This window comes from Phyllopteryx taeniolatus, chromosome 2 (genome assembly GCF_024500385.1).
Source record: "Phyllopteryx taeniolatus isolate TA_2022b chromosome 2, UOR_Ptae_1.2, whole genome shotgun sequence".
Classification (NCBI taxonomy): Eukaryota; Metazoa; Chordata; class Actinopteri; order Syngnathiformes; family Syngnathidae; genus Phyllopteryx; species Phyllopteryx taeniolatus.
The window spans coordinates 1,273,562-1,285,656 of record NC_084503.1 but is presented as its reverse complement, the minus strand read 5'-3'; the positions used below and the strand labels follow the sequence as shown (position 1 = coordinate 1,285,656).

General features: G+C 44.2%; 1 protein-coding gene across 5 annotated transcripts in view; it reads left to right on the top strand.

Annotated features, from left to right (window-relative positions):
• sox6 (SRY-box transcription factor 6) overlaps positions 1-12,095 on the top strand; it is a 151,065-nt gene that overhangs the window by 76,649 nt on the left and 62,321 nt on the right. For all 5 annotated transcript variants that reach the window (XM_061751272.1, XM_061751289.1, XM_061751282.1 and 2 more), the window contains 2 exons: positions 4,276-4,448; positions 5,837-5,905. In XM_061751272.1, the coding sequence (XP_061607256.1) occupies positions 4,276-4,448; positions 5,837-5,905 (242 nt within the window). The remainder of the gene's footprint in view (positions 1-4,275; positions 4,449-5,836; positions 5,906-12,095) is intronic.

The window sequence follows — 12,095 nt, the reverse complement described above, 5'->3', positions numbered from 1 at the left end:
GGAATGTCAAGAGGTGAATGTTGAGGGGACTGGGACGAAACACACAGACGTCCTCTCCTGTGTGTGTCACTTTCGAATGTCTGAAGCAGGTTTGCAGGACTGAAGACAGAAGAAGTTTGACTGCTCTGCCCGGGGAAATTCCCTCCGTATTGTCCCCGCTGAGCCTCGCTCATCAAGGAGGAAGTTGTCGCGGCATGTTAGGTCGGCATGGCTTTTCGCAGCAGCGATCTCTGGGCTGTCTGTCTGCAATCTTTGGCACAATGTGAGGAGACAGAGCCGGCACCGTTAAAAGCCATACAATATGCAGGAAACGGCCTCTTTTGTCGGCGGGGCTGGTCAGACGCAGACCACAATCTTCCTCTTCTCCACCGCCCAATAAAAGTTTCATCTGCATTTTAAAGCTGATCCATAATTTAGAGCAGGACGAAAGAGAGTTTTATATTACCCAGTGAACAAAAGCATACGCGCTCGCTTGATTTACTTCGAAGCCGTTCAGGTAAAATGCTCATGTTTTCGTAGTTAGGTTATTCGAAATGTTATTTTAAAGGTGCAACACTCGTGTGTGCGAGGGGAAAAAAAAAGAGCAAAATGGGTAAATCGAACTATAGCGGGTCGTGTGGGCTTCCCACAATTCAGCTCACCCATCTCAACAATGGGCCCTCTGTTCGCGTTCTCTTAAGAGTCTGGACAGGACATTGAGTGGAAAGCGCCCAGTGGATCCTTTTGTGGGTTGTTAACACCACATTAACACAGCCACAAAAGTAGATATACTGTACACTTGTGATTATTTTTGGCACTTTTTATCATCATCGCAGACAGTCCTGAACTAGACCGTTCATTAGTGATGTGTAATTTGGAAATGGTTTCCTGCTTACAGTCGTCTATTAGCCTCCGTAACGATTTTCTTTCTCCCTCCCTTTGTGGCTTTCACTTTATAGTTGGCTAGTCCCTTCAACCTACAGCTGTTATCTATTGTGACAGTGACCGATGGATGTCGCCGGTGACCTGTGAAAGTACAGACATTGGCAAAGGTTCATAAAATTGGTGGCGATTGTATCAGTTGTACAGGTAAGCCATTCACAACAAGACTAGTCGAGTGAATAAGAAGCCAATTCAAGCTGCTTGCGGGCCCAGTGAATAGCTGCTTTTAGTTTTTTTCATAAGAAGTATAAATGGAGACTAGCAGCTCTCTTCCATTGCAGCAGGCAGCGAAAGAAGAGTGAGACGAAGGGAGGCTCATATGAGCCAGCCAGTAAATTGCCCTGAATGGCTTCTGGAGGTTGACAGGCCCTATTAAGACAAACGGGTTTCCTCATCGGAGAGATAAAATAAATCAGGTGTTTAGTCAAATTAAAATAGTTTGAGTGGAGCGGGCCCCTGGGAGCTCTCGCAGAAACACAAGACAGATGTGGCCAGAGACGAGAGGAAGACACCCAGGAAAGAATCAGCTTCTGCTGGCCCAAAGCCAGCTTCCGCTACACGGTTTTGTTCAATCAGCGTGACTTTATGCCGCTCGCCCTCCTCTGTCACGTTCCCCTATGTTCTCCACAAACAGCCCTCGAAGGAGAGCGAGTTAATGTCCAGCCTCTCAATGGCAATTATGGTGGCAGTGGAAGTCAATGCTGAGATCACTTAGCATTGATTAGCGTTGTGGACGTATGGCCGCCGAAAGAGCTGAACGTACCTGACTGCATGCTTCTTGTCATAGAGTTGAACTTTTAAGCCTGCGCAAACAATATGAGGCTAATTTAGGAAAAGTTTGTGCGCAAAAACCGGCGCAAACAATGCTCACACAAACAGATGCGGAAGCTGATCAACTACCCCGGCGCACCGAGATTTGCATCTGCCAAATGCGCAAAATTTGCCGTGAAGTTCATTTCGGATGTTCTGGGAGCAACGTAGGCAAACGGAGCTTCTGAATGTTCCAGTCACAAGAAGGAGTCATGCCATATTGCCTATGACAAAGCTCCTTTCAACCTTCAACTTGCCTGTGGGTCTTTACAGCGCAGCGTGACAATTGGTGCTAGCCTTCCCAGAACAGTTTTTCTGGTGTGCTGTCCCTACACACAACACAAATCCAATTGCCACTTATTCGGGCTGAGTGCAATCAAACAAAACAGGCTTTTCATACGGTTGCTGGCTTTCCCCAAATGATCAGAGCTATAGATTTATTTTCTGTAACTTAGTCATGTTTGTGTGCCTCTTCCACAAATACGTCAACTCCATGAGTTCACACTTCATTTTGCGCTAGCGGTGCTCTCCATGGCCAAAACCATAAGAGCTACCTGAAGTTCAGAACCCTTTTTCAAGTACGACGGTCTCCATCACTTTTACATCTGTTTCCAAACAGCACGCGCAACCTGTTCGACTGATTGAACACGCAATTTAGCGCCAGTTATTTGGGATCTTAGTAAATCAGGCTTCAATACGTTCTTCACAACCAGCCTGACTTTCCTGACTGGAGTTGCCACCCGAGTTAGACAGCTCCCTGCAGCTCTTTGTCTCCGCAAGGAACAATTACTTCCCTTTATTCTTCTAAAAGCTATAACCACCAGCTACAATCAAAGGGCTCGTGACAGACTGTGTGACCTTAACACTGCTGCAGTCAGGTTCTCTGCGTGCGGTTTTCTTTGTACTATATATTCTGTATGATACAGTAGGCCAAAATAATGACAGCTGTGTGCAGCATGCACTCCTTTATGGTTCGAAGGACACACTTAGCTAAGGCACTTGGCAGACTTTCTTGCAAAGCATTCAGAGGGTTTGTTGGCTTGTTTTGTCACAGCTACAAGCAACCTTGTACATTTATTTTTCTTTTCCCTCTACAATAGATCTGAATCACGTCTGTCTTCTTCTCTTTCTTTTGGCTTGTCACATTAGGGGTCGCCACAGCGCCTCATCCTTTTCCATCTAAGGCTATCTCCTCTGCAATATCCACCGGCCCTTCCCTCACTACATTTAGTATCAACCTTTACTTAGAAGATGACAAACGTCAGACGATCAGATTATCTTGTGGTCTAATATTTGTCCCAATAATAGGGCCCGAAATAGGTCAGGGCGTACAATACTAAATATTAAACGTTCATTATTTATCTTGTGAAAGGAGAAATCAGAATCAGAATCCTCTTTATTTGCCAAGTATGTCCAAAAACACACAAGGAATTTGTCTCCGGTCGTTGGAGCCGCTCGAGTACGACAACAGACGGTCAATTGACAGAGAACACTTTGGAGACATTGACAAAGACATTGACAAAAAAAAAAAACAGTCACTTAGTAGTAAAGTAAAAGCCACGTATTCTTCAGTCACGACAATGTGAATGTGACGTGGAATGGAATAGAGACAATCAAAAAAAGCACCCTGAATGAGGAACAATGACGCGCCTATGGAAAAAAAAAAAAAAAAACGTCCTCCCTTGATTTTTGGGGGGTGGACGACTGGTTAGAGCGTCAGCCTCACAGTTTCTGAGGACCCGGGTTCAATCCCCGACCCCGCTTGTGTGGATTTTGCATGTTCTCCCCGTGCCTGCGTGGGTTTTCTCCAGGCACTCCGGTTTCCTCCCACATCCCTAAAACATGCATGCTAGGTTAATTGACGACTCTAAATTGCCCATAGGTGTGAATATGTGTGTGAATGCTTGTTTGTTTATATGTGCTGGCAACCGGTTCAGGGTGTACCCCGCCTCCTGCCCGATGACAGCTGGGAGAGGCTCCAGCACGTCCGCGACCCGCGTGAGGAGAAGCGGCTCAGAAAATGGATGGATGGATGCATGGAGTGGGTTCCCCAGATGTCAAGAAGTATTTTCCAAAGCAATTGATTTTTAACGACATCACCATTCTACAACACTCCCGCCTCTGGTCCCTTCGGAAACACATCGACCCAACATATCCAGAAGTGTTTGTTATTCTTGTTTTTTGTAGATCACATGAGATTTCTGCCTTGGAAGACTTGATTCTCGATCAGTGTTGTGTTGAGATTATCGGAGCAGAACGCACACAGTACGACCACAACTTTTAAATGCCTGATTTTTGAATTTTTGTAATCTTCAAAAGACTTTGTCTCCAAAACGTCTAACCTTGGCTGTCGCTCTGATGAGCTCATTTCTAGTCCCATCCGACCTGGTCACTGCGAACGAGAACCAGCTTCAGTTCTTCTTGCTGTCGTCTCTTCAGTGCCACTGTCTTCCAAACCTTTCCCTTCATCCGAGCAGATGATCTTCCATCACTTGACACTTTCCGCCGCCCTGACGTGTGCCTCTCTCTATCTCTCTTTCCTAGGTACTCCCGAGAGCCTGGCAGAGAAGGAACACCAGCTCTCCACAATGATCAGCCAGCTGATCAGCCTCCGAGAGCAGCTCCTGGCCGCCCACGACGAACAGAAGAAGCTGGCCGCCTCACAAATGGAGAAGCAGAGGCAGCAAATGGAGTTGGCTCGTCAGCAGCAGGAGCAGGTAAAGTCGAGACCCCCGACCGCCTGTACGCAATTTGGATTGGTGCTTTCCCTCTCGAAGCTGGTTTCCTGCATATTCCGTATGCTTTTGGTGATAACATGCATTAAATACATTAAAAAGCTGTGCCACTTAACACAATGTTTCCTATTGAATTTCATGTCTGGCGTATCAATAAAATCACACTCCATACAAGGAATTGGGGATAATATACGACTCAGTAGATGCTACTTTCTAGATAGTCATGCTCTCTTGCGCGTTACTGCTCTACGGCAAGAAAAATGTTATTATGACTTGTCGCGGGAAATGCAATGGGATGTGAGAATTAAATGTTATATAAACACGGACGTCCTCTAGATCTTATAAATGGACTCCTATTAGAACGAGGCTGGCACAAATCAGGCCGATGAGCCATATTGTACAAATCAGCAAATTAGCAGAGGCCATGAAGTGTGCTAATGTCTGGGAAGAAATAAGGACACAAACTATCCACACGGGCGACACTTTTATTATCAGCAGCCAGCCTAATGGCTATGAGTCAATTATCAGCAAGGAGTTCACTCAGAGTTTTCTCAGCACACTCTCAGACCTCGCCGGGCTAAATGAACAGATAGACCATATACCTTGAAGTGATGCATTTGCTTAAAGTACACTAATAATACATTAGCTGTATTGATTTCTTTCTCAATCCATGATGTTCATTTGCAAACTACATTCAACTCTGCGGGCTTTGTGGACATTGTGGCATGAAGGAACAGTCACCTAAGATGTTTTATTATTTCATCTTATTTGAAATCGGAGGAATATTAATAGAGCGGGGGGGGGGGAGAAGAGAGAGACGGAGGCCCAGGGAGCCCGCCGAGAGCTAGAATGTCATCAAGCCATCGCCATACGACGCAGTAATTAGCTGTTGACACTCGTGAGGGAGCCAGCGCAAATTAATCTTGACACATTTGCAGACGGACGATAGCTTACAGTGAACACTTTGTAATTATATTTAAAAATGAAAATTAAATGACACTTAAAACTAGGTTGTCATGCTCAATCAAGCGCGGCTGTAGGGAAGGAGAGTGCTGGAATGAGAAGGATTAGCCGTGTGGCTGATTGTCACTCAGACATTGCGGGACCTTGCTTCGTCTGCCCTTTAAATCATTTAGGATCTTTTGCCGACGTGCCTCACAACTCATTTCGTTTTTAGGATTCAACAGCTATATCAAAGTTGCATCGATATGAAAAGAAACGATCTGCTAAGGAAGACCGCCCATTCCTAAAGTTAAAGTAGCATGTACGGTAAATGTCAGCACTAATATCTCCAAAGCAAACCTTCTCCTCCTTCTTCACGCGATGATAAATATTGTTGATTTCTCATCTCATTTCCTTTCCCCAAACAGATTGCCAGACAACAGCAGCAGCTTCTGCAGCAGCAGCATAAGATCAACCTCCTACAGCAGCAGATCCAGGTCAGTTCGCGTTTCTCGGGGCCACTCGGCCACGATGTCCGTCTTAGCCTCCTCGCTGTCTCTGCGCAAACTAATTGAACATTGCTACCTCGTTCTTGTCACCATGCAATAAATATCTGACCCAAACAAAAGGTAAAGATAACATTATCTTAAAATTTGGGGTCCCGCTAACGCTTATTCACACTCCTCATCGGGTGGGCTGGCGGGATTGGGGGTGCTATGAAATACAGGGGAGAATAATTAGCACATCTTAACTAACACACACAAAAAAGTAACAGGATCTAATGAGTAGATGGAGCAGAGCCCGGAGGTGGGCGACATGAAAGGGGCTGGTAAATGCCTCTGAAAGTCAGTCAGTCTCACAAGGCCAACGTGGCACACTTTGGCAGAACCCACCATTTTTTATTGCCATTCTGCCGCATGGTTTCTTTTTTTTTTTCCATTCCTTCATCTTCACAGTTATCAGTTTGCTTTTGTGCGCGCCTGATGTGATACAGTGTGAACTGTTGCAGCGAAGGACCACCCAGGCGGAGCATTGCCGGTGAAGGCAGAGCGTACTCAGCGCGTCAGGGACGATCGCTTGATGTGGTCAAGGTTGCAAGCCTCCCTGGCTAAATGAGGCTAATGCGGCGCAGGCAAGATATCTGCACATACTTTTCGCCACGGTGGCCGACTGGTTAGCCCATCTGCCTCACAGTTCTGAGGACCGGCGCTCAAATCCCGGCCCCGCCTGTGTGGAGTTTGCGTGTTCTCCCCGTGCCTGCGTGGCTTTCACCATTCGCCATTCACTCCGGTTTCCTCCCACATCCCAAAAACACGCGTGGTAGGTTAATTGAAGACCCTAAATTGCCCACAGCTGTGAATGTGAGTGCGAAGGGTTGTTTGTTTCTATGTGCCCTGCGATTGGCTGGCGACCGGTTCAGGGTGAACCCCGCCTCTCGCCCGAAGATAGCTGGGGTAGGCCGCAGCACGGCCGCGACCCTTGTAAGGATAAAGCGGTACAGAAAATGGATGGATGGATGGATGGTGGCGCCCTTCAATCATTTCAATTGTTTTGACAAGGCTTAAGTCAGTCTAAATAATATGTGGAATCTTGAATACACTCATCAGCATTACGACAGTCGTGATAGAAACGTTCAAGCACAGTCCAAAACAAAATCCACTGACATGCTTGGCCTGCAATTCAAAGTGTTTTCAGTCAATTTGAAAGGAAAACTGCCGTCGTCGTTCGACTACTGGCACCAATACCTGTTCGTGGGTCTTTCAACATTTTTATCTTTCTTTCAAAATATTCTTGAGAAGCGGCCACGAGAACAGTAGACTATCTAAACATCTTTTATAGCGCTCGTGCTAATTAGCATTGCCGGTGAGCTGGAGCCGTAGGGCGACAGGGTACACCTTGGAATGGTTGCCAGGCACATCAAAGAGAGACAATCTATCAATCAATCAATGAATCACTCTCACATTCACACAAATGGACAATCGAGAAGAGCGCTGCTATATTATCCAGTTTGAACATTTGTACTGCGCTGAAATATAGGGAAATAAAAACTGTATTGAACAATGATTAAATACAAATATATTGCACATAAAAGTTCAATAAGTGTTCTTCAAGATCAAATGAAAATGTATGCAACTTTAAAGTGAAATACAACCGAAAAGTACTTGGGCCGTGATTCTTTTGCCTACCACTAGTGGGAGCCCGCGGACCACCTTTGGTTACACGTACCACACTTTGGGAATCACTGAGCGAGAGCATTCAATAAATCGGAAGCATATATTTGGAATGTGGCAGCGAGCTGGCACACCCGGAGGGCACCCAAGCGAGAACCCAGGTAGCAAATGCAAACCCCAACAGGAAGAAGCGGAGCTACGATTTGAACGTAGAACCTCTCGACTGTGAGGCAGACGTGCGAGGCAAATATTTTTACAACCTAAAATATTCTACATTGCCTCCCCCGCTGCAGAATCAAAACACGCTAAACAGTCTTGGAAACGCTCTCCAATGAAGTGCCAAACTGCACTACTGAGTGCTGGTGTTAGTGTTGCCATGAAGGGCCTTCCACTCGAAAGGGCCATCCTGAATGCATCTCACTTTTAGTGGCCCTTACTTAGTCTCGTCATGTAGTTAAAGGTAAATGACACCTGAAATTCCACTTGATGCAGTTTTGAGTGGAAGGATGTCGTCCAAAATGTTCATTTCCAAGCACTCGAACAAAGAAATTCTTTGCAACGACAACTTTGAGCCGCAGATTATCTCTGACTGTCTCTCCCTGAAGTCCGCAATTACTTCATGACACAATTAAAAAAAACAACAACACAAAATCGGCAGCAGTTTGACAAATATTGAACAATTCATCAAAAGAAAGAATGCCTCTCTCAAACTAAGACAATTCCACATTGTGCATTCAAAACAACAGCATATCTTTGCTTTAGGAAAGTCCACTTTTCTGTAGCTTAACAATGCAAAACACAATTGACATGCTAATGGTTAGCATTGATAGTTGTGGTTTTAGAAGCACCAATGATTGAAGTCTTCATATTCGATTCAATTACTATATATTTTCATAAAGTACACTATTATAGAGTGCTATATTTTCTTGATTAAAGACCACAAAGGCATAGATTTTCTGAGAAACTGGAACGGATTAATGATATTTCCATTCATTCCAATGAGGAAAGATGATTTTTAGATTTTAGAAGTGTTCTGAGTTACAAGCGTGGTCACCGAACAAATTAAACTTGCATCTATGTAGAGAGGGGCTGTCTTTAACGCAGTTCCTCTTAACACATCCAGTGTGGTGAAAGATAACAGCACCTTGAACATTCTGCTTTGATTAAAACTGCCCAGAAAAACAACAACAACAACAACATTTGAATACGTGACACCTTTGACTTGTTTAATCGCGCAAACAAGCTTTCCAGTGCGTATGTCACGGACCTTTAGGGAAGCGACGAGTGGTGTTGAGGGATTGAGTTACTCGGCTGCTTGCTCGGAGAGCATTAAACTTTATTGAAGAGCTCGCTGGCCATCAAAGTCCTCCTGTTTTGGCTCGAGGGAGGAAACGTAAAATAATGCGTGTCGCTGGCGGCATCGTATTGATGAGGCAAGCGATCGCATCAGTGGGAATCGTAAACGGTCCGGACAGTAAAACCACGGGCACTGCAACCCGAGACTGCTGTTGACAAGCTCCATTTGCTCTTTCAAGGTATTTAGTATTTTTTTTTCCTGGCATGCGGATCGAAGGGAATCTGACAGAAGTGAGTCGATTTTTGGTTTAATCAAGTGGCCGCTCTCTTCATCCTTACTCATTGTTCTTACAAGAGCGAGGGGGGGGATTTAGTCTTTGTCCTTCGGGATTACAATGTCACTTGTTTTAAAGATAGCAGATGTTTGGATTGCAATGTTAGCGGCTTATTGAAAATGTCAGCTCACAGCTTTGTGTGTGTTCTTTCTTTTCTTCAGCCAGTCGATCCTTGTTTTTGGCACTAATTCAATTTTACGATGAGATTAGCGCTGAGTTGATTTAGTCTAGAGCTGTTCACAGGACTTTATGCCACACGTGAAAGAATAAACATATATATTAGCCGAGGAGGGATTTGTTCCAAAGTTAACTGTGTTGTTCCGCGATAATGAGCAAACGGCATTTACCCTATTTTGTTTTGCCTCTCATCTTTAGCACACTTTTAACAGTATTCCCCTCTGCGGCGCTTTTTATTTTACAATAAAACACTGTTGCATGCTCACGCGCACATTCACAGAGATGACAACGCAGGACACCGCACACTGATATAAACATCAAGAGAATAAATAGTAGCTCAAAGGTCAAGCTGAACTTTATCTTCACAAACGGGCAGGAGAAAGCACATGAAACAGTGGAGCTCTTTTAATCAAAAAAAAATAATACAACTGCTTTTCAGTGAAAATAATAACATCACACCGCAGGTTTGAAATGAGGTGAGGTGTTCTCGTGCCAACTGCGAGAAGTCCCACAACCGGCGCGATCACGACTTTCGAGTCAACTCGTGTCGCAATAGTTTCAGCAATTGCAGACACTTTGATAGCCGACCGCAACTGTCTGCTCGTCACGTGCGCACATATCCCAACTGAAGGACAAAAGACTGCCGCATTGATGTCCAAGGCACACAAATGCGTTCTCGTTAAGCTTTTTCATACAGGACGTAAACAGCAGGGCACATTTGCTTTCGTGATAGGAAAAAGATGAGATAGATGACAAAACACACAAATGACATCAATGTTCCAGACGTCCAGAAAAACATCACAAATGGTTGGATTGTGTTTTCAGTTGAATGCAGTCATGCAGACACGAATGAAGAAGACTTTCACAACTACTTTGTGTTTTGGTAAACTGCAGTACTGTTCGTCTTTTTTTTTTTTTTTTTTTTTTGTTCAAAGGAATACGAAAATATGCCTGTGACTATTGTTATATTCTCTGTGTACGTGTTGATTCAGCGTTTCTGTTGAAATAACCGCTACTTAAAGGGTTATAACACCCCAACTAGCCATACTATTAGCCCATCTATGGTATTTCTGTGTTAGCTAGCAGACTTTAAGGCAGAGTTATGTGTTGTTTTAAATATACAATATAGTAGTTTAGTGTGCCAATAAATTTCAACTGGGAGTGGCTTTAAACAACTTGAAGCCGGGGCACTCGTATCTCAAGGCATCACTACTTTATTTCTACCGGTGAAAGATTTACTTGAGAATTGTTAATCCTACTTTATTGTGTTCAAATGGAATACTTGTTAGCCATCGCAAGTGGCGGAGTTCGATGCACAGATTGTCTCTGGGTGCTAATTTCAAGGGACAAAGGCTTCAGAAACTACATAATGGTGAATATTTTAAATCAGTCAGATTAGATTTAAATAATCACAGGGCTGCATGGTAATTGGATAATAGGGCTAATGTGTGCGTGTGTGTTCTCATATGCTTTTGTTGTCTCGCCGGCACAAATGGGGAGAAAAGGCACAAAAATTAGCATTGTTTCAAAAAAGGGAACAAAAGAATGCACAAATCCCACAATTAGCGCAGCTAGATTGGAAGTGTAAGCATCATAACAAGAGAATAACAGCACTGGGAAATGATAACATGCTTGTGTTGATGATGTGTGTTCTCCTGCGAGTGGGATTATGTGGAAAGGGGGCGGGGCTGGGAGCATTAAACAGTCCAGTCAGACCCACTTGGCCCGCACCCACGGAGGCGCAATCCAGCCCGCTCAGGCCCCATTTAAGGAGACTGTTAGCTGATGAAGATGTGTACATGCAAGAGTGAAGATAAAAGAAAACCATGACCTGACTCATTAGCCCCTGTGATTTAATATATTGACACTTGGATACAAACAATTCCCTTTAGTGGACGCGACTGGCAGGGGAGGGCTCCATTTAATCAGTTATGAAATGCGACTTCTTGTCTGGAAGCAGAAAAAAATGCTGATGTTTCATCGTCGTGTGCAAATTGAACAATAAAGCCGTCCTCGCACTGTTAAAACTTAATCATGCGCAAAAAAAAAAAAAAAAGTGGCGCGGATACAATCTCAGCAATGTTCGCTAAGTGAGGGTTGGCAAATACACGGAATAGTTAACACTAATTCCCGTTGCGCAAATATAAACAGACGCTGCTGCTTAAACGCTCTGTGTCCTGTGGGAAACAAAGAGGCTACGTGAAATGTGAATGTCGATAAATATGCATGATAAGGTGTGGCATTGAACACACGCTATTGAACTCGCAACATAATTCTCAATGCCGAGCTCTGCCTTCGCCCCGGGAGTCGAGAAGGTAATTAAGCATGCGCTCGTTATTGTTGGGGATTCCACAATAAAAGGCATGCTTTGTTGTGTCTTCAGACACCTGAACAGTTTTAGCAGCGATCATTAAGAGGCTCCACAGAGAGGTGCCACGTTTATGGAGAACATCACACCTGAGGGTCTACTTAGAGTAAGTCACCTGAGGGGTTTCGAAAGCAGGTCCGGATTCTGGATTCTCACTTGCCGTAGCAACAAGTCTCCTCAATAAGAGGCTACGCATTAGCCAAACTAGCCAATTTAAAAAACAAACAAAAAAAATAAAAAAAATTTCATGTCTTTAAATACATGTACAGTATATCATTTAGTTATATATGATATGACGTAGTGTAAAACAAAAGACATTGTAGACATTTTAAAGTTCCTA